Source organism: Bubalus kerabau, chromosome 16 (assembly GCF_029407905.1).
Source record: "Bubalus kerabau isolate K-KA32 ecotype Philippines breed swamp buffalo chromosome 16, PCC_UOA_SB_1v2, whole genome shotgun sequence".
Lineage (NCBI taxonomy): Eukaryota > Metazoa > Chordata > Mammalia > Artiodactyla > Bovidae > Bubalus > Bubalus kerabau.
The window spans coordinates 54940138-54955874 of record NC_073639.1 but is presented as its reverse complement, the minus strand read 5'-3'; the positions used below and the strand labels follow the sequence as shown (position 1 = coordinate 54955874).

At 50.4% G+C, this 15737-nt stretch overlaps 1 protein-coding gene across 3 annotated transcripts in view; it reads right to left on the bottom strand.

The window, feature by feature from the left end:
- DHX37 (DEAH-box helicase 37) overlaps window positions 1-15737 on the bottom strand; it is a 31128-nt gene extending 15391 nt beyond the window's left edge. For all 3 annotated transcript variants that reach the window (XR_008703353.1, XM_055550024.1, XM_055550025.1), the window contains exons 1-8: window positions 15495-15737; window positions 12302-12471; window positions 9278-9390; window positions 7652-7994; window positions 4614-4762; window positions 3679-3771; window positions 2405-2501; window positions 1400-1513 (exon numbers count right to left, since the gene is read on the bottom strand). Coding sequence is in view for 2 of the 3 variants with exons in the window: in XM_055550024.1 (XP_055405999.1) it covers window positions 1400-1513; window positions 2405-2501; window positions 3679-3771; window positions 4614-4762; window positions 7652-7994; window positions 9278-9390; window positions 12302-12471; window positions 15495-15600 (1185 nt within the window). In the remaining variant the exon portion in view is untranslated. The remainder of the gene's footprint in view (window positions 1-1399; window positions 1514-2404; window positions 2502-3678; window positions 3772-4613; window positions 4763-7651; window positions 7995-9277; window positions 9391-12301; window positions 12472-15494) is intronic.

Below are 15737 nucleotides of genomic sequence, written 5' to 3'. Positions count from 1 at the left end.
GCACCTGCTTTTCTTGACATTTATAATCTCCTCCTCTCAGCAGCTGCTTCTCACTCCTTCCCTTCCTCCAACCCCCTACTCAAAGGCCACACTCTCTGTGAGTCTCATCACACTACCAACCCTCTACCTTCTGCCTGATTTTGCTCCCTCTTCCTGGTTTTGTCCACCGGGAATTCACAGGCTTCTGAGTGGCTTACTGCCAACTGCCTTCACTAAAATGGAAACCCCATGAGGGCAGGAACCTGTTTTGTTCACTGAGAGCTGATCGGTGCCTGGCACACAGCACACACAGAACTGATGTCTGATGACATCAGCAAAGGAGGAAGGCACGTGGGGTGAAGTCTGGGGGAACCAGGCGCAGCCTTCCAGAGCCCTCTCCTGGGCGGTCACACAGGACATGCTTCATTCCCCCAGCAATGAGTTGTGATAACACGTATGACTGTCCTCTACCAGGATGCCTGTAGACACTCAGCGCCCAGGGTTCTTTGTTGGGGGTTGGTCACGTGGGCACTCTCTGCCTGGTACCTGCCAAATTCTAGACTCCCTGAAGGAAAGCAGTTGTCAGCATGAACTGTGTAGTTTGTACAGACAGTCCAGGCCCAGGGAGCCCCTTTTATCCATCAGGGAGAGGTGGGAGCCCCCCTGAAATCCAGGATCCCAGACACCAGCCAGGGACATTTGTAGGGACAGCAGCCTCGTCATCTAAGAAGGGGGTATAAAAAAGCATCAACTTCTCAGTGGGACTGGTGGGAACTGTTCCATGGCACCCCATCCTAGCACAGCATCCCTTTGACGACCATCCCTGCCCAATCGAGGGATGGGGCAGGTGGAGGGAAAAATTGACCCCAAGCCGGGCGCAGGGTGTCTCACAGCACATGGAGTATATGGGCTTGGTGGCTGGCCCCACCAGTTCTGTGGATTTCAAAGACCTGGCTGGTGTCTTAAAGCCAGATGCAATGGGGTCTGGCTAAGTGCATGCATGCTCAATCATGTCCAGCTCTTTGTAGCCCCATGGACTATAGCCCGCCAGGCTCCTCTGTCCATTGAATACTGGAGTGGGTTGCCATTTCTTTCTCCCAAGGATCATCCTGACCCAGGGATCAAACCTGCATCTCCTGCACTGGCAAGTGGGTTCTTTACCACTCAGCCAGTCAGGAAGCCCACAGTGTCGCCTGGCCCACCATGAACTCTTTGCTTGAGCCTCTTGCTCTGACAGAGGGAAAAGTAACAGATGACGAGGAGGCTGAACCTAGGGTTGGAATCTGTTTATACCAAGACCCAAAGCCCCGGCTCCTGGCCTGGAGGAGGCTGTTCTAGGAGACCCTCTCACGGCAGCAGTCCGGGTGTGGATGGGCGTGGGCTGAGTGGGCCTCGGGGTCCCCCGGCACCTCCTGCCTACCTTCTCCCGGAGACACACGATGCGGGACAGGAGGCCGATGAGGATGTCAGTGTACACGCTCCTCTCGTGGGCCTCGTCGATGATCACCACCTTGTACTTCAGCAGCAGGAAGTCCTAGGGAGGAGTGGGGAGGAGGTCCAGGGATGAGGACGGCCACCTGGGCTGGAGCACCCCAGGATGAGTGTGCCTCCCAAAGCACCCACTCAATGAACCCCTTTGGTAGCTGGCATGGATTCAAGAGCACTTGGCCTGCAGGGGGTCGTCGCCTATGACCCCAGGCCTATTTCTTCATCTGTAAAATGGGACAAGAGGACCCATCTCAAGGGGTCATGGAGAAGTTTCGATGACAATTACTGTTTGTAAAGCAGACAACACAGAGCCTGGGGCCTGGCAGAGAAACTGCTAGAGAAAAGGCAGCTGTGATCTATTAGAGCCGAGCTACCAATGCGGGTGGTAGGGAGGCAGGCAGGAAACAGGGACCAGGGGATGTTGGGTGGGGACCAGGGGAAACAGGGCAGCACACGCCACACAGACAGGGGCCATCAGACCCCAAAACACACTCACAGCCGCCTTCACAGTGATCTTGGCTGGCCTCGAGGCAGAGGAGGCAGGAGTCACCTCTGCCCTCCCCAGAGACCCCTGCCTAGGGGAACCTCAGACAGCCAGTGGGTAGTAGTGTGCTTTTGGCTAATGCATAAAGTCTGTGAACCAAACTGCAACAAACATACAAGCTCACATGTAATGAACACCTATTAGGTGTTCTGCTAAAGTGTCTTCATGCTTCACATGATTTAAAGCAATTAGGAGGAAAGTACCAGCTTGCAGATCAAGAAACCAAGGCCCAGAGAGGTTAAGTAACTTATTCAAGGTCACACAGCAACACAACAGTAAATGCAGTGCTTTGCCAAAATTTGTCATGCTGGCTGCTCACACCCTGGGTGACATCCTAGCTTCCCACCCTTACGCTTAGCAGCCTTGTTCTGTGACATGAGAAAAGCAACCAACCTTCTGGATTTCCTTGAGCAAGACCCCATCAGTCATGAACTTGATTCTGGTCTCTTCGGTCACGTTTCCTTCATATCGGATCTGGTAGGAGACGACCCTGCAGGCACAAGCTCCGGATCAGTCCCCTAGAGCTGCAGCTGCTCGGGGTGGTGGCTACTCCAAGGAGACCAGCAGAGCAGGCCTGGTCCCTCTAGGCAGGCGGCTAAGGGTAGGGCCCACCAGCTCACCTACCAAGGCCCAGACACTGGGCCACTCTGCCTCCCTCTCTAGGACCCTGGCCTCCAGTGTGAGGGCTGAGGGGAGCTCACAGACAAGTCCAGAGCATATTAATCACACATGCACACAGATCTTGGCTGGAGCCTGATGTAAACAATCAACTCTAAACACTTTTCAGGAGGCAACCCAGGAAATGGGAACACAGAAGGAACACACTCAGAAGTTAGGACATACTTTTTAGTGATGGTTATAGTACTACAATTATGTTTATAGTTGTCTTTAAAAAAAAAAGTTACAGGGAATTTCCTGGTGGTCCTAGGGCTTCCCTGGTGGCTCAGACGGTAAAGAGTCCACCTGCAATGCAGGAGACCCAGGTTCAGTCCCTGGGTTAGGAAGATCCCCTGGAGGAGGGCATGGCAACCCATTCCAGTATTCTTGCCTGGAGAATCCCCATGGACAGAGGAGACTGGGCTACAGTCCATGAGGTCGCAAAGAGTCAGACAAGACTGAGCAACAGGCACCCTGGTGGTCCAGTGTTTAGGACTCCGAGCTTCCACTGCAGAGGCCCAGGTTCAGTCCTCATTTGGGAAACTAAGATCCCCAAGCTACGAGGGGCAGCCAAAAACAAACAAAAATCCCCCAAACAGAGTCTTGATCTTTCAGACCTACACGATGAAATATTGAGGCTGAGATGATAAGACATCTGAAACTTGCTCCCCAAGAACTGAGGGAGAGCATGGGGCACAGATGAAACAGAGCTGGTCATGAGGTGACAATTCCTGAAACCGGGTCTCGGGTACATGGGGGCTCGTTATACTAGTCTTTCCACTTTTGCATGTGGTTGGAAACTTAACACTAACGAGTTAAATAGAGAGGATGAAAGAAAGTGGGGGCAGCTTTGTGTATACTATAAATGTCAAGATATGCAATGAAATGGCATAGGAAAGATACTGACATCTGTGAACAGCCTCCAGGGTGAACGAGGGCGTGTGTCATGGCTCAGCTCGGTGGGCCTGGAGGGCTACCTTCAACCCTCCCCCATGAAGCAGAGCACTCACCGTGGCGACAGATTCATCTCCTTGGCTACTCGCTGGGACATGGCCACGGCGGCCACTCGGCGGGGCTCCGTGACGCCGATGATGCTGTTGTCGCTGTGAGGGGGAGAAGGCAGGGCTGAATTTCAGGCAGGAAGGAGCTGAGCCAGCAGGCCCGAGGCTGCTGTCCCTACAAATGTCCCTGGCTGGTGTCTGGGATCCTGGATTTCAGGGGGGCTCCCACCTCTCCCTGATGGATAAAAGGGGCTCCCTGGGCCTGGACTGTCTGTACAAACTACACGGTTCATGCTGACAACTGCTTTCCTTCAGGGAGCCTAGAATTTGGCAGGTACCAGGCAGAGAGTGCCCACGTGACCAACCCCCAACGAAGAACCCTGGGCGCTGAGTGTCTACAGGCATCCTGGTAGAGGACAGTCATACGTGTTATCACAACTCATTGCTGGGGGAATGAAGCATGTCCTGTGTGACCGCCCAGGAGAGGGCTCTGGGAGGCTGCGCCTGGTTCCCCCAGACTTCACCCCACGTGCCTTCCTCCTTTGCTGATGGAACATTGTGTCCTTCACTGTAGGACCTGGAGTCTTCCAAGAAAATTGCTGAACTTGGGGGCGGTCTTGGGGACCTCAACATACACGGGTCAAAAGGGCTAACAGGAGACGACACACCGCCGCTCCCACTAGGAACTGATCTAAGTGTTTTACACAAATCCAGTCATTTCATCTACATAACAACCCTGTGAAGTAGGTAGCAATGATGGGCCCCCATCTCACAGCTGAGGCAACTGAGGCCCAGAGAGCTTAAGGAGCTTGACCCAAGTCATACAGCATGTCAACCACAGAACTGGAATCAGATCTCCAGGAGCCCGTGCTCCTAACAACTTCGGGGAACCACGTCCACTGTCAGCTGAGAGACCTGCGGGGGACCCTGTGGCCAGCCCCCACCTGCTGTAGCCTGCTTCGTAGAGAAACTGCGGCACCTGGGTGGTCTTCCCGCTGCCGGTCTCACCACATATGATGACGATAGGGTGCTCAGCCACTGCCTCCATGATCACTTGTTCTTCAGAGAGAATCGGGAGCTTCAGCCGCTCTTCCTGGTGAGAGAGAGGAAGTCAGAACTCAGGGAATGGGGGGTAGAGGGGGGTTGCAGCTGCTGCAGAAGGGCAGACGGGATGAGGGGTCTTTGCTCAAAGCAAGATTATACAGGTGATGTGGTTCCTACAAAGGCAGAAGCTGGCACCCAGTCAAGGGGGAACAGGTGGGCCCCTCTGGAGGATGCAAGCCTTGACGGCTGGGGAGGGGGCCAGAGACATGGGTTGGGTCCTTCGGAATGTCACACCCGGCATCCAAAGGGTCAGCCTGGTGCAGAGAAGCCCCTGTGCGGCACAAGAACCCTCCGCTGCTGCTGGGGGGAGTTCACACTTATGGAAGAGTCAATTCAGCAAACAACCGGGTGCTAATTTTACCAAAATTCAGGATGTGAGACACAGCATCACATCCTAGGTGTGATTCTGCTAGGTACTCACACATGAGTGTATGCACATGCACACACAAGTATTACATAGTGAGGGAGGGGTTTTGTGAACCCCTGCTTGCTCTGATTATGTGTGAAGCATGCCTAATTTTAAAACTTCTGTTCTCTACTTCTATTGGTTAAAAAAAGCAGCACTGGCCATCTCATGACCCCGTGATGGCTGTGACCTCCAGTTTGCAAACCCTGTCCCCCAAAGTTTTGTATCTGTGATGACGAGAAAAGGACAAGAAAATGTAAAGCAGCAGAGAAGATGGGAGCAAAAAGCAAGAACATCTCAAATGTCCAGCCGGAGATGACTACTTAAACCGAGCTCTATTCAAGCAGAGGAATACTCTATAGCAGTTTCAAAACCGAAACCAAACCAAATGGACCTCAGTGACATACATCTTCACCGATAAGTAAATCCCAGGAACGTAATGCTGATTAAAAAAAAAACAAAGCGCAGGAAAACATATATGATACAAGGCCACTTACAAACCTAGGCTCAGGAATACACTTGTGGAAAAACCACAGCGAAAGGCCAAGGGAGGAACCCCGGGGGGCACCAGGGACGCTGGATGGTGGAGCCTGGGTCGCTGAATCACTGTGTGGACCAGAATCCCATACCTCTCACTTGCCAGTGGATAGCATCAGGCTCTGACATCACCTACAAGGAAACCTTTGTGGCGTGAAGCCAGTGGCACTTCAAAGTCTGTTACAGCAGTGAGCCCACCCTAATTCTTTATATGTGTCCAGGGAATTTGTAATTTCCTCGATTCTGTCTTATTGCAGCAAAAATTTGAAGCCCTTGGACGGACCAGGGTCAAAAGCCCTTGGATGGACCAGTGTTACAGCTCAGTTTTATTCAGAAAGTAAAGAAAAATACATCCTCAAGGCGTGAGGGCATGCAACCCAAAAGACAAGAAGAGAAGAGAGGCCCCCAGCCCAATTTTGGCTCTTCTTTTTATATGTGTTTTCCTCCTCCCTCTGGGCCTGCCCTATGTAAACTGGGCTAGCCAGAAGTGCCGTTTGTTTTACCTGAGGTCTTCACTCTGGTCCTCGGACCTTCCTTTGTTCTATTTTCATGGGCTTTTCCCTTCCTTGTCTTTTTGCCACCGCCATTCTGGACTCCTTTTTCCTATTCTAACTACCTAACATATATAAGCATACAAATGTACCTGTGACTGGAATTGCAATCTCATTAAACTGTGTACATTAAGTTGCTTCAGTTGTGTCCAACTCCTTGCGACCCTATGGACTGTAGCCCACCAGACTCCTCTGTCCAGGGATTCTCCAGGCAAGAATACTGGAGTGGGTTGCTGTGCCTTCCTTCAGGGGATCTCTCCGATCCAGGGATCAAACTTGCGTCTTTTACGTTTCCTGCATTGGCAGGTGGGTTCTTTACCACTAGCACCACCTGGGAAGCCCTCTCAGTAAACTACTACTTTTCGTATCGAACAGTGACTAATATTTTCTATTCTTTTCCATTAAAAAAAAAAGCTGGTCACAGCCCACATGTTTCCACAATCTAATCTGTGGTTTGAAACTGCTACTCTGAGACCCATGAGCCCTCTGCCTCAGGGCCTTTGCTTAGGCAGTTCTCAGTATGGGATGGCCCCCCTGTTCTCAGCTGGTCACCGAGCTCTTATCTCAGAAGATACTTTCCCTGATGAGCCTATGTACTCCCGCACTGCCCCTTCATGGTACCCGATCTTCCCCTCCGTGGCTCTTGTCCCTCCCCTTGTGTGACACTGTGTTGTCTATCTTGGTCTCGTCTGCTGGACTGAAAGCTCCAGAGGCTGTAGACTGCTCTACTTCCTGGGCTGGCGGGTGGACGGAGTAACCACCATCTACAATGGGCCAAACCCTGAGGCATCACCAACCTCAAAGCAGTCTCATTAAATGACTTATTCTTAATTGGAACAATGTACTAATATTTTCTATTCTATTCTTCCATGGGCCTTGAGCTTCCTGTCCCTTAATCTTGTTGTCGTGACAACCCAGTAAGACAGTCACTTTACCAGACAAGGAAACCAAGTGCAGAGAGGTGGAACCCTTGTGAGTAGACAGGTACCCCCATTCCACAGATCAAGAAAACGGGGCCCAGGAACGAGCTGGGCGGCGGAGCGATCAGCACTCCGTTCCAGGCCAACTGACTCCATAGCCTAAGCTCTTATCCCGAGGAGTGGATACTTGGACCAGGACCCGTGGTCAGAGGCTGCAGGTGACAGAGACCAGAAGATGAGAAAGGCAGCTGACACCCATCTCAAGAGCCCCACCACATGCCAGGCACTCATTCATCACCCTGACAAGGCGGGTACAGCTATCTCCCTTTTCCAGACGATGAAACCTAGACACAGAAGGCGACGCAACCTGCTCAGATCCTGAGATGCCTTCTCACTGTACCCACAGCCCCTCACTGTACTGACCTGATCCCCTAAGCGCTCCATCAAACACGGGAGCGACCAACCTGCATTTCAGGGGAGCGGTTCACGGGGATGAAGACTGCGGGCTTCGATGGGGGCCTGGCCAGGGCAGAGGCTGCCGCGGGAGTAGCTGCTGGAGGGGCAGGAGTCTCAGCTGGGCCGCTGGGCACTGGGCTCTGGCCCCTGGCCCCAGATGGAGCTGGTGGCACGTGTGCTGGGGCCGACCCTGCGCTGGCCTCTGACCGATTGTCTGTTGGGGCCTCCTCGGGTTCAGAGTCCACTGAGGATTCAGACTCCTCTTCGGCCTCTTGGCGGCGGCGCTTCCGGTGGGCCCCACTGAGGCTGCTGATCTTCTCTGGACCCTGGGCTGCCACATCATCCAGTTTCCTGCAGGGAAGGCCAGAAATCAGGCTCTAGGATGGGCCAGCCAACCTGAGGCAGCTCCGGGTTGCTGAAGGCTCCTCAGCGGGACTCAGGGGCCACATCCCTTCCTGCCTCAGGGCCTTTGCACCCGCTGTCCATGGTCCCTGCAGGTAACTTCTCCCTCACTTGACTCAAAGGTCACCTCTCAGGAAGACTTCCCCTGACTGCAGCCTCAATCACCTCTCCCACTGCCTCCATCCTCTTCTGCTCTTTTCTGCGGAGCAATTACAGCACTAGATTTACATGCATCTATCTAACTACTGCCCGTCTCCCCACTATCAGAACGTAAGCTCCTCATGGGAAGAGACTTAATTTTTGTGTACTGCTCTATTTCTAGGGCCCAGAGGAGAGCCTGAGACGCAGTTTGCATTCAACAAGCAGTCATTAAATGCGCCACAAGTCTTATGGGACGGTACTGGAAATAAACACGGTGGGCCAAGTGTGAGAGAGCAGGGAGCAGGGGCCTGAGCTGAGGGAACACATGGGCCCCACCTAAGGCCAGCTGCCCTGTGGGAATGCCAGCTGGTGTGGCCACATCCTTCAACGGGTCAAGACTGGGGCAGGAAGGGGAACCCAGGATTTTAACATGAAATCTCCTAATTCTTAAATATTGACTGTGGAAGTGTCTGTCTTCCCCAAATTCGTGGCCACCCAGATACTCAAAATGTGATCTTATGAATGGGGTGTTTGCAGATGTCATGAAGATGAGGTCAAACTGAGTTAGGGTGGGCCCTAAATCCAGTGCCTGGTGTCCTTATAAGAAGAGAAAACAGAGACCCAGACCCAGACAGAAGAAGGCCATGGAAGACTGAGAGACATGGAGGACACTACAGTGGCACACAGATTGGGGTGATGTGGGCTGCAGAGCACCCAGGACTGCTGGCACCACCAGAAGCTGGGGCACAGAACGGAACAGATTCTCTGGCCTCTGGCAGGAAACAACCCCAACGACACTTTGACTTCGGACTTCTGGCCGTCAGAGCCACGAGAACAAATTTCTCTTGTGTTAAGGTACCTGGTTTGTGGTGCCTGGTTACTGAAGCTCTAGAAGACCCACACGTGGGCAAAAGATTGCAGCATATTAAGCAGCATGTGAGGTCTCTACCCATTGGACGTATTTTAGCACATGGGTCATTACAAACGTATTTTCTCATAACTCCAGAAGACCCCATGACTCCCAAGACATTCCCCCGCCCTAGGAGTCCTGGAGGGAGGAACGGGCTTCTGAGAGGAACCTGGTGTCTTACTCTTTGGTGTGGTACATGCGTTCTCCAGTGCCCAGCTTGGACGTGGTGTAGAAGAGTCTCATCTCAGCTTCTGAAACCTGGACTTCACTCAATTTCTGTAGCATCTCAGCTCGCTGGGGAAGAAACGAGTGTGTTATACATTTGGCATCATGAGCCTCTTTAGAAGGGAAGTTGAGACTCTAAATAAATTTACAGCATCTCTAACACCCACAGTCTTTTTTAAACCAAAGGCTGAACTTCAATTGCCTGGCATCACAGTGTTCTTAACGTTGACAGACATGTGAGCTTGGGGTGGCTTCTCGTCCCCTTACAGAATCTGTGGTTGGATAAACAAGGTTCTCTTTGCCCCATGGTGTGTCATAAGAGATTATTGACTAGCCAGATGCCCATCAAAGGGAGATGGAATAAATAAAGTAGGGCCCATCTGTATAATGCAAGACTCCCCGGCAGTTAGTACAAGAGAGGAATAGCTCTTTGTGTGATGGGAAGTAGTCCCCACGCTATCTGGAATAAAGCAGTGAAAGGTGGGCCCAGTTGGCTTCCTTCCTCTGGGTGAACGAGTCACGAGTATTTGTTTCACTATTCTTGAAATTATACAGATACTTTAATATGTGCTCATATATGTGTATATATGTACACACACATATATACACACATGCACAAATTTCTTAATTGAGAAAAGAAAAAACAATGTACAAAACAGCAAGCAAAGATGCTCGCAGGGTTAAAAACAGCACACACTCACAGGACAGTGAGTCCTCCCCTGGATGAAGAGCTCCAGGGGCTGATGGCAGAGCTGCTAATGGCAGGCCTGTGTGTGTCCTCTGGTGGTCACAGCACCCTGTGTGGTCACCCTGTCAGAAAGACTAAGGAGGGATGGGAGAGAGGTTCAAGAGGGAGGGGATATATGTATACTTATAACTGATTCACGATGTTATACAGCAGAAACTAACACAGCATTATAAAGCAATTATACTCCAATTTAAAAAGACTGTCAGGAAGCAGTCTCCTGAAGTTTCTTGGTCTCAACACACTAGCATTTAGAGTCAGATAATTTTTTGATGTTCTGGGCACTGCAGGCTATTTAATAGCATCCCAGGCCTCTACCCTGCAGAATGCTAGTAGCATCCTCCAAATCGTTACAACTCCAAAAGTCTCCAGACTTGGCCAAATGGTCTCAGTGGGGGCAAAACTGTCTCTGTTGAGTCACTGCCCCAGACCCGAATACCAATTTATAGGAAACTGGACAGTGGAAGAATACTTTTTAAATTACACAGATAAAAAAACTTAATCCAGACCATGGGAAAGTTTTTGAGACAAACAAACCAATCTCTGCAACAAATGATAAGGGGGAAAGACAAGAGATGGGGTGGGGAGCGCAATGAAATGGTGCAAAGTTTGACTATTTACTGGATATTTGATGGTGTTTTGAAAAAATCTGGATGTGTTAAAGGCACTGCAGTTATTGGAAATGGTCTTTATTTTAGAGATGCAAACTGAAATATTCAGGGATACAATGCTACATAATGGGTTGAATGGTGGCCCTTCAAAAAGATACATCCATGTCCCAGTGCATGCTAAGTTGCTTCATTCATGTCCTACTCTTTGCGATCCCATGGACTGAAGCCTGCTAGGCTCTTCTGTCCATGGAGATTCTCCAGGCAAGAATACTGGAGTGGGTTGCCATGCACTGCTCCAGAGGATCTTCTGAACTCAGAGATCACACGCAAGTCTCTTATGTTTCCTGCACTGGCAGGCGTGTTCTTTACCACTAGCGCCACCTGGGAAGCCTGTGTCCCAGGATGGGATCTTATTCAAGTTAAGGGTAATTAAGGATCTCAAGATGAGATACTGGATTAACCAGGTGAGTCCTAAATTCAAAGACAAGTGTCCTTATCAGAGATACACAGAGGAGAGACACACAGGGGAGCAGCCCATGTGAAGATGCGGGCAGAGAATGCAGTGATGTGGCCACAAGCCAAGGAAACCTGGAGCCACCAGGGTTTGGAAGAAGCCAGGTACTGCCCTCCCCTGGAACCTTCAGGAGGCGCATAGCCCTGCCCACCCTTTGATTTCAGACTTCTGGCTTCCAGATCAGCAAGAGAACCCAATTCCATTGTTTAAGACACCCAGCTGGTGGTCATTTGTCAGGATAGCCAAAGAAACAGTACAGACTGAGGCTGCCTGGGCTCTGATCTACGAGGTAGGAAACTGACTGGCCGTGGAGATGATTGAGGTTGACCATGGGCTCGACAACTGTTGAAGTTGGTGACTGGTAGGTACACGGGAGCTCATGACCCTAATGTCTCTACTTTTATATATGCTAGAATTTCTCAATATAAAATATTCTCCTTAAAAAAATATTAAGTAAAAAAGGTCAAAACTCTCTAGGATAAAGTTTAAAAAATAAACAAAATGAATGCGGGGAGGAGAATAAACAGTGAGCACGTTGATCGACTGACTCCTGGTTCAACAAACATGGTATCTACAAACCTGAACCCATTCCAGACTGACAGACACCCCAGAAGCATGTCCTCCTTCGAGGGCTGGAAGGTTCTGATTCTGCATGTCCCACAAGGGGCATTAGTTATATGTGGCTATTTGCATTTACATTAATTAAAACCAAATCACATTAAAAATTCAATTTCCCTGCAACTTCCCTGGTGGTCCAGTGCCTGGACATGCTCCCAATGCAGGGGGCCTGGGTTCGATCCCTGGTCAGGGAACTAGATCCCACATGCTGCAACTAAAGATCCTGCATTCTGCAACTAAGACTGGGTGCAGCCAAATAAATACATTAAAAAAAAAAAAATCAATCCCTCAGTCTGGCCACATCTCAAGTACTCAACAGCCACACATGGCTGGTGACCACCATATTGGATGCTGCAGACAAAGAACTTGTCCTTCATTCCAGAAAGTTCTATCTGACGGTCCTATTGAAAAGATCATGTCAGGGGACACAGACCCCTTCCCTCCCCATCCCTTGCCAGTCTGCAGGGCTGAGTACAGACATAGCATGCATACCTGGCTCTTCTTCTCCTTCTGGTCTAAGATTCTCTGCAGCATCTTCCGTTCTTTCTTGGTCAGCGGCTTCTTCTCCTTCTTGGACAGGGGAGGGGCTTTGGTCTTTTTCTTCTTCTTCCCGGGAAGGACAAGAGCGTTGCTTGCATCGACTCCTTTCAACGTGTCCTTATCTGAAAAGATATGCTCGCCTGACCCACAGCCCTGGAGGCTAGATAGCGAGGATGCCTAGGGTCTCAAGAGGCTATCTTAATGCTGTTTTCCTCCGGGGGGGGCCCTTCTGCCCTCTGTGAGAGCCATCCAAGCACCTGCACAGGAACGGGGATGTAGGCCCGCCGCACCTTCACTACACTGTCCATCCAGCACCTGCCACAGGCCAGCCTCCGCCATGAGTCAGGTACCTCCACCCTTGTGTTTTGGGAAGACAGGAGGTAGAGCAAGGAGGGAATAAACTACACCAGTGCGTTCCTCCCAGTAGGGTCCTGCTTTCAGAGAGTCTGTGAGATCAAAACCACTTTTACAATAAATCTAAAAGATACTCTCTTCCGGGTATACAGTGAACTAAGTACTGAGCTTGTGTTATATCTATTTTTAAATGTTGGCGTTTTTGGGAATTCCCTGGTGGCCCAGTGGTTAAGACACCATGCTTTCACCGCAAGGGGTGCAAATCCATTCCTGGTTGAGGAACTAAAATCCCACGTCACAACTAAGCTCATGTGCTGCAGCTGCTGAGCCCACGTGCCACAACAAGAGAAGCCTGTGTGCTACAGTAAAGATCCACTGAAGCCAAAACTCAATCAAAAAAAAAAAAAAACCCAAACCCCTAAATCTCTGTTTTAATTTCTACTATGATAAATTTCGATAGACAGAACTCACACTAACAAAAGCACTTTGGGGTCTTCAATGTTTAAGAACATTAAAAAATGTCCTTAGAGGAAAATATTTGAGAACCATTGTGCCATAGGAAGGAAAAAGAGGGGACATGCTAAAAATAAAAATAAGAAAGAGGGTAACAACATTGGATCAGTGATCAGAGAAGGCTCTCTGCAGAAGGCAAGCTGCTTTATAATCTTATAAGGTCCCTCTGGCCCCTAAAAGTCTCAAGGATAAATGGAGATGTCTTGTTCTAGGGTGAGAAACTTTTCCCAAATCTTTGGGTCTAAAAGACCTCAGGCTCCTCTGCGTTCACTTCGCTGTCAGCCTATCTCACCTCCTGAGCTGCCGCTGCTGTTACAATGAACAGTGCCCATCACAGGACAGGTCAGTACAGACACAGCCTGTCTTCACTTTTCAAAGCATTCTCAGTTACAAATATATTCTCCCAAACTACCACCCCCATGAACAAGTATGTAACTGCTGGACCCATGTGACAGCTGAGAAAATTAAGGCACGGAGATGTCAGGTGAGTTACTTCAACTCCCAGCCAATCCCTGCAACTTCTGAGGAGGGAATTCAGATTCCAGATTCCCACCTTGACAATCTTTCCCGTAACTTCACTTCCTTCAGGGTCCAAGAGGAGAGTGTAGAAGAGGAGGCTAGTTAGTGGGTGAAGTGAAGTAGGCTTCCCCATTGGGCCCGGTTCTCCCTCCCTCCACCTCCAGAATCTAGGCTCACTCTTCCCTAATGCCTAAATCAGCTTGAGATTCAGGAATCCTATACAAGCAGCCGGATGAGTTTAACTTTGGAGTGTGTTCAATTTCAAGGGCCAGCAAGACAACTGAACTCACTCAATAACTTCATCCTCAACTCTCCTGCGAAACTGGACCCATCAAGGCCACTGATGGCCTCCCTGGTGTTACATCCAGGGGTCCTTCTCTCCCTCCCTGACCCCACAGCAACATGACACAAATGGTGGGTCTTCTTCATGGTCCCTGGACAACCACACTCCCAAGGGTCTCCTCCCACCTCACTGGGCTAAACTCACTGCTCAGTGAGAGCTGGTCCAGTCTTCAGACTTAAATAAATATCTATACACAGTGATGATTCCAAACTGCTATCTCCCCTGGACTTGCCTCTTCTAAGCATCTGAGTCAACAGCTGCCTGAGTATCCCTCTATTTGGATATATAACAGGGCCCCCAAAACACACATATCCAAAACCAAGCTCTTGGCCTCTTTCCAAGCTGGCCCCTCCCCGCCTTCTCCAGCTGCCAGCCACTGGACCCCACACCTGGGATTCATTCTTGACATCTCCTTTGTTCTTGTGCACAGTCAGCCAGCAAATCCTATTAGCTCCATCTTCCAAATACATCTTGAATTCAACCACCTCTCACACCCTCGGCTGCTGCCGCCCCAGACCAAGCATCAACTTCTGTCGTACTGACTGTACTCGGCAGCCTCCTATCCAATCGCCCTGGTTCTTTGCCCTCTACTGCTCTTCCTCAACACAGCAACAGAGTTATGCTGTTAAAACCTAAGCCCATGCCTTGTTCCTCCTCTGCTCTAACCCCTGCAGGCCCACTGTCCTCACCATGACCCACCAGGTCCTACCCATCCTGCCCCCACTTAATATTTCATCTCCACTCAGCCATTCTAATGGCCCTCAGGTCTTAAGGATCCAATGCTTTCTCAATGGGGTCTTCCCCCTCTACCGCACAAAACTCTGCAACTCACCAAACACCTCTTGTACTTTATCTGTTTAGTATGAATGTATGCAAAATGTTCTATATATTCTATGTTTTTCTTTACTTGTCTCTTCCCAAAAGCATATAAACTGTGCACGACAGGGATTTTTTTCCGCCTTAATCTCATCTTCTGTTACTCTCCTAGACTGGCACACCAGTCTTCCCTAACAAAACGGAGGAGTCTTAGCAAAAATGTCATGCAGCCTAGAGCTAAACAGACAGATCTGGGCTGAAAAATACAAACTTAGAAGTCGTTGGTAGGGAGGTTATAATTGATGCCATCAAAATGAATGGAATTACCTTATTTTCTTGTCCAAATTCCCCACATTGCTATACTACGACCACACTGGAAAGAAACTCCAGGTATTGTTCCAAACTCAGTTAAAACGAAAACTGTCACCATTCCCCCTTTCTTTGGATCATCTGAGGTGGGAGGCCACACTCCGGGAGCCTTCCGGAGTCGCAGACACAGGACATAGTCCGGGCGTCCTTCAGCCCCACTGGCCAGCTCTGGCCCCAAGGCCCTGGTTGGTCTCTCACCCGAAACCCAGCCCCTGTCCAGGGCCTTCTTACCCTCCAGTTCCAGCCGCACGGGGGGCGGCTCGGGAGGGCCTTTAGAGGTGCCGGGGGCCGCCTGCTGGCGCCCCTTGATGTTGTACCTCCGGCGCAGCTTCCCCATGGCGCCCGAACTCCTGCTCCTGAAGGTAGGGTAGCAAGACCCGAGCACTTCTAAACCCAACTCACGTGGGCCCCCACCAAGGTTCAGGACGGAAAACTTCCGGGCTACGCTCTCGCGAGAGCTGGTACTAACACATC